This window comes from Ictalurus punctatus, chromosome 15, assembly GCF_001660625.3.
Source record: "Ictalurus punctatus breed USDA103 chromosome 15, Coco_2.0, whole genome shotgun sequence".
Taxonomy (NCBI): domain Eukaryota; kingdom Metazoa; phylum Chordata; class Actinopteri; order Siluriformes; family Ictaluridae; genus Ictalurus; species Ictalurus punctatus.
This window is the reverse complement of record NC_030430.2, coordinates 451,682-458,077: the sequence shown is the minus strand read 5'-3', so window position 1 is coordinate 458,077 and position 6,396 is coordinate 451,682. Positions and strand designations below refer to the sequence as shown.

At 36.4% G+C, this 6,396-nt stretch overlaps 1 protein-coding gene across 2 annotated transcripts in view; it reads right to left on the bottom strand.

Annotated features, from left to right (window-relative positions):
* Nucleotides 1–547: 547 nt before the first annotated feature.
* The window catches only part of tfcp2 (transcription factor CP2), a 31,034-nt gene continuing 25,185 nt past the window's right edge, over nucleotides 548–6,396 (bottom strand). For both annotated transcript variants that reach the window (XM_017486584.3, XM_017486583.3), the window contains exons 15-16: nucleotides 2,047–2,098; nucleotides 548–1,949 (exon numbers count right to left, since the gene is read on the bottom strand). In XM_017486584.3, coding sequence (XP_017342073.1) covers nucleotides 1,912–1,949; nucleotides 2,047–2,098 — 90 coding nt within the window. In that variant the 3' untranslated portion in view covers nucleotides 548–1,911. The remainder of the gene's footprint in view (nucleotides 1,950–2,046; nucleotides 2,099–6,396) is intronic.

Genomic DNA, 6,396 nt, shown 5'->3' with positions numbered 1-6,396 from the left:
TAAAGCTGATCAGTCAATTTGGCAACTTCTCTGGTTTTGAAGGTAAACGATAAATCATCTATTATGTTCCTAAATGAACAAGAGATTAGAAAACCAACAATAGCCCACCCATTTGTAAATGCTATAAATGATTTTAACTATCTGGGTATTAGAATAACTAACAGAGATAAGCACCTTAGTTCAACTAACTATGAACCAATGTCAGCTAATTTGTCTGAAGAGTTTGTAAGAAGGAAAACATTACTGCTGTCTTTAATAAAGAAGAATAAATGCAATTAAGATGAACATTTTACCTAAATTTTTACTTTTTCTAATCAATATCAATACCACTTACACCTCCACCTTAATTTTTCCCAAAAGCTAGGACACTGCTTTCAACACTGCCATATGTTCGATTTGGGGCAAAGTTCAGTTGGCATGTATACAATGTGTTAAATGTATAAAACCAATAAAGTTTATATTAAAAAAAAAGAAAAAGAAAAAAAAAAAAAGGAAAAAGCTTAACCTTTGTAGAGGATGTTACAATAGGAAAAATGAAACACCAGTGTTTTTGAGAAACCCTGTGGTCCTTGCTTAAAAGCATTTAATTTAGAAAAATTTTCAGAATGATACAAATAATTTTGCCCAAACATTTGAGCATCATGTGGATTCTTAACAGTGATGTTCACTTTGACTGGCTGTCTGTGTGAATACTGTACATACACGAAATTCAAGCCAGCATCTGGAAAAATTACAATCAATCTGAAATTTACTCGGTATCAAATGTTAGCATTAAATGAGATGTTGCAAACTGTGGTTGGAGCAAGGCTGACACTGAAGCAATAATGCTTTTCATGGGTAAACTATTTTAATTGTTGAACTGACATGAGAAATCGGGGAACAGATTCAACAAATTATTCAGTGACTTTGCTGTCTTACATACATCCAACACAGCTAATCCGATCTGTCACAAGCACAAGCTTAAAACATATGCTTTTCACACCAAATGGATTTGCATTGCAATGGTTATTAAAAACAAAAACAAAACAAAAAAACAGTTTAACAACGATCATGACGAACACACATCTGATGGTTTACTTACATAAAACATGATAGAAAAAAAATCCTAGTCTGAACAGACCTTTGTAAGAACAAGCCTGCTAAAAAAAGTACTAAACACAAAGAAAGTAGTAATGGACTGGTCTTGCCTTTCAAGCCCGCTGTCTGAACAGTACAATGGAACATTTAACAACAAAACGTAGTGTGACCATACTGTTGTGAATTAGCAACTGAATTCATGTTTCTCGGAGTGAGAATTTAGGCCAATTTAGAAGAAATGCTACACTTACAAAGAAAAGATTTGTGACAGAAAACACTTGTTAATAAATGAGCTATAGAAAAGTAACTCAACTTCATGCAGCAGTGCTACTTTTCTTCCTGTAGGCAAACTAGGGGAAGCTACAGAAATCATTTATTTTCGTAACGTAAGCTTAACACGCATTATAAATTAGCCTACTGATAATATGCTGAAACCACATTTTCAGTTGGGCATCAATATACATACAATGTCTGCTAATGCTAATTCTACAACAACCAATTCAGTCATTCCCAGGAAGCAGGCTCTGGCACACCACTTACAATGAATGTATAGACATTAAAGATATTTTTTAAAAAGGAAGGATAACTAAAACAATAAAATGCAAAACATTAAAATCAGCTGTCTGATAGTGCTGGCAGTACAAACATTCTGTGGAGAGTAAGACAGTAGGTATCACAACAGGCCAGATGCATTTCCACTTGACTTATTGCCTGAGCAATACAATTGTAAGTAACAATCGTAATCATAAGATCCAGGAAGAGTGAAGACAGGAAACTGATCAAGATTAATCTGCAGGAAAATGGGTGCCAAATCTCTTCGCCCAATTTTCATTCTCACTTCAAGATGATGTGGTAGCCATCGTTCGTCTCGGCTGCAAATCCAGGAACAGACAAAAGAGATATAATAGATGTTACAACATCAGGACACAATTACCTTCTAATATTTCATTAATTATAGGTTCTCAGTACCTTTCATTGTGTCCAACACAAAACACATCTCATCCTGAAAGTTCTGAATCATCTGTGTGAGAGAAAACGAAAATGTCACACTACAGACGAGTTAGAACACATTTCTATGTGCTCAGAAGACACAAAGGAATCTTTGAGGAACATACTATACACATCTAGTAGTAGTAATGGCAGTGGAGCTTGAATTCAAAGGCAACTTTGAACTCAAAACTTCTGCTCTTACTTCAGTAACTCAGCAACATCAGATTTGGGTGATGTACAGTCCCCTCCAAAAGTACTGGAACAGCAAGGCCAATTCGTTTTTTTTTTTTTTTAGCTGTACACTGAAGACATTTGGATTTGAGATCAAGAGATGACTATGAGGTGATCGATCAGAATTTCAGCTTTCATTTCCTGATATTTATATCTACGTGTGTTAAACAACTTACAACATGGCACCTTTGGTGGCAGACCACCCAATTTCTAGTGAGCAAAAGTATTGAAACAGAAAGAGTAAACACTTAATATTTAAGTTATGATGTTTATTGGGTGTAATAGAATAGGCTAACATGTTTTAATGTTCAAAAAACGCATTATTTGGCGAATAATGTACATTATTGTAGTACCTCTATTCCCAGTTTGCCTGAAAAGCTTGGATTTCTCCGAAGCCCCTCCTTCCAGCTGACTCTTTTCGTTGTGATTGGCCTAAAATCTCAAACGTGGGTCAGAAATGTAACGCCCCTTGGGTTAGCTTCAGCCTTCAAGGCTTCTAAAGCAATTCTAAGCACCTAAGCATGTCGTGGGTTTTACCGTATCAGTTTGAGCCCGAGACAGATTCAGAAAAAGAGGATGATCGAGCGGAACCAACTTTGCAAACACGACCTGAGCAGAACGTCACAGTGTGTAGAACTTCACAGTGGTAAGTTTTTATTTTGTAACTCTCTTACTTTTCAGATACAATGTAAATTCTGACGCCCCGTTGGCGGGCTGTTAAGTGCAAAACTATGCTATATACACAGCTCTGTGTGTACATAGGTACTCATGCGATATACCTTTAGAAAGTTAAGATTCTTGTGATTCAATAGATATAAAATATTTCAAGATAGAATCACAAGAGCAGCTACAATCAACGTCTCTGTCAGACCACTGACATACAAACACACACTTAAAAAAATGAAGCAACTTAGCAAAATTTAGCTAGCATGTTAGCAGAGGTCTACAACTGAGCCCTGAGCCACAGCACAAAACTCCGCATTTGGAAAGTCAATAGCAGATGCTTCATAAAATAATCAAACATACTTACAGGCTCTGATTCAGAAGCCCAAGCCTGGGAATCGCCCCACTTTTCAGAAGTAGCCTTTGTGTGTAGCCTGCGTTGTACTCGCCCAGTTTCAAGAAGCTGTCCTCGGTAAAATGCGCTGTGCACAAGCAAACGTTTGGGTTGTATTGCTCAGGAACAGCGTTATAAATAAACAGTAAAAACCGATTCCTAATTTCATCTGTTTTCGGAACGCTCAAAAAAGTTGTTTTGCTTTCGCACCGAAACACAACACACAACGTCTCTACAACATGGCGCCTGAATTCACTGAAGCCTCGCCTTCTTTCTTTGTGCCTGCCGTTGGGCGGAATTATGCAAATAGTGCACACTGTGACACAGACGTGTTACGGAAGTGATATCTCTACTTCGAACGACGCATTTTGGGCAAGTTTGGAGCAGTGCTCTCTGTTATCGTACAATACATGGACATGACCTCAATCATTTTTGCTGACCTCGATATCAAAACAAAAAAACCTGCGCTGTGCGCTGACAGTTTCCTGCCAAACCGCTCAGCGCGAAGGGGAGATTCCTGACACACCAATATTTTACACATTTGCGCTGCTTCCTATCGTCTCCTCTAGGGCTGTCAAATTAAAATTCCAACTTTTTAATATTTGTTGAATTTAAGATTAAAATGCACATTCAAATGCTTTGCATTCGAATTTACAATGTGTAGAAAGCACTAGTACCGAATTTAATTCAAACATACTGTTGAAAAAAATGACAAAAGATATTACCAATACACTAACAATGCTTTTTGAAGAATAAAAATCTAGAAAGAATAGTTCTAATGTTTCAAATAATCCAGTCATAGTCTACAATGTTGGGGATTGAGCTGCTTAACCTGCGTGAGCTGAAGCTGACCAGTGAATGAACAGCAGTAAACTGAAGCGCTTTACTAGCTGATTGATTAATCTCGTGTATAGGATGCGTTTGGGTGAGTTAATTGAACATATACACAACATTAACATAATATTGCAATTTGCTTCTGCACAAAATGACTTAAATCCACAAGTGAACTTGAACTTAAGTGAGGTTCTAGGTAGAATGGCAAGTCACACTGAATGCGCTCTTTCTGTAACAACGCACTAAAACAAGGACAATGAATAACTAAAGCATAAAGAAATCACAATATTCTTTTACAATAGTGTACTCACCGTAATATTTCAGGAGATCAGCTTTTCACAACAAAGGCAGTTTTCACATGTTTTTGTTAATACATAAAATGTGTGAATATTTAGTTGAATTTTTATTAAAAATTAAATTAATTACTCTGCCACTGAGAGTAAAACTGATTAAAATGAATACAAATTAATAAATACTAAATTTAAAGAATATTTTCATCAGAAGACAAAACTACGCTATTATTTTACTGTTATATTGGTGGCATAAAATGGTTTTAAAATGACAGTCATTTATGACAATGATTTCTTAGACAATAATTAACTACAACAAATGTAGTTATTGTGATAGGACTATGTAATAGGCCCTGATCTCAGCTTTGATCCTCACATCAGTAATAGGGGGCAGTGATGGCTTGGTGGTTAAGGCTCAGGGTTATTAATCAGAAGGTCTGGGGGTCAAGCCCCAGCACTGCCAAGCTGCCACTGTTGGGCCCTTGAGCAAGGCCCTTAACCCTCTCTGCTCCAGGAACACTGTATCATGGCTGACCCTGCGCTCTGACCCCAGCTTCCTGACATGCTGGGGTATGTGAAGAACAGAATTTCACTGTGCTGTAATGTATACATGACCCATACAGACTCATTAACATCATAGGTTGCATCACCTGAGGAACATTACAAAGGTTTGTCCATTTTTACTTCTAAAGAAGCTGCAGAAAAAGACATCCATGCATTTATTACAAGTAGATTAGATTATTATAATGCTCTTTTATGGCTTGCCCCCCAAATTTTTTATCCATTACAGTTAGTACAAAATGCAGCTGCTCGTCCTTAACATAAACTTGAAAAAGTGAGACGATATTACTCCTATTCTGAAGGAGCTGCACTGGTTAACTGTGACATCCAGAATGAATTTTAATGTGCTCTTATTAGTTTTAAAGTGCACCTATTGTGTTTTTTCAAATATTCCCTTTCATGTAGTGTGTTATAGAGCTGTTTGAGAATGTAAAACGTCTGCAAAGTTTTTAAAAAATCAAAGCACATGACAAACCAAGTTCTTGCCTCCCAAAAGGAGGAATCGATTCTGAACAGCTGAAATGACTTGTTAGTGATTCCAGACTTTACTTCCTGCACAAACCTACATAGGTTTGTAACAAAAAGGCCCACCTCTGGTCTCCATTGGCTGCTCCTGAACAGACGACGCTAAAACTTATGGTAGTGGGCGTTTCCTTTTGACACACGCTGACCGCGGTAGACCAATCACAACAGACTGGGACATTTGATCAATCAGAGCAGAATATGCTCTCTGAAAGGTGTTGTTTAGAATGAATCCTTTATAATGGATAATTGAACGAGTCATTTGTGACACTGGGGGAAAAAAAGGTAATGCTGCAATTTAAATTATGAACACATTAAAGTGTTTTTTGAACTTGGATGCATGTAAATCTTTTGTATGAGACCTTTCAAACAAAATTAGGCACATTTCAAAACCATAATAGGTGCGCTTTAAAGACTGTTAATGGCATTGCCCCTGTGTATTCAGCAGAACGCCTGATGGATTACACTCCAAATCGTGTTGGTTTTTTTTTTTTTTTTATTTTTTTTTTTTAAAACGAACAACAAATGCTGGCTTCCTTGAGGTACTTTTTAATAAGAAGAAGCTTGATGAAACTGCTTTTAATGTCCATTCTCCCAGGATGTAGATCTCACTCCCAGCATACATCCATCAGGCACACTCACTAAATATATTTAAAAAGCAGCTTAAAACACATTTATTTACTTTGGCTTTTAGTCCTCTTTATCCTTAAATCTTTTTTTTTTTTTAAATACATCTTTACAATATTTGATTCATTTATATATTTAATATTTTATTTTCTGTTTGATTACTTATTTTTATTTCTTAATCACTTTTTAGGTTTTAATACTTTTCAT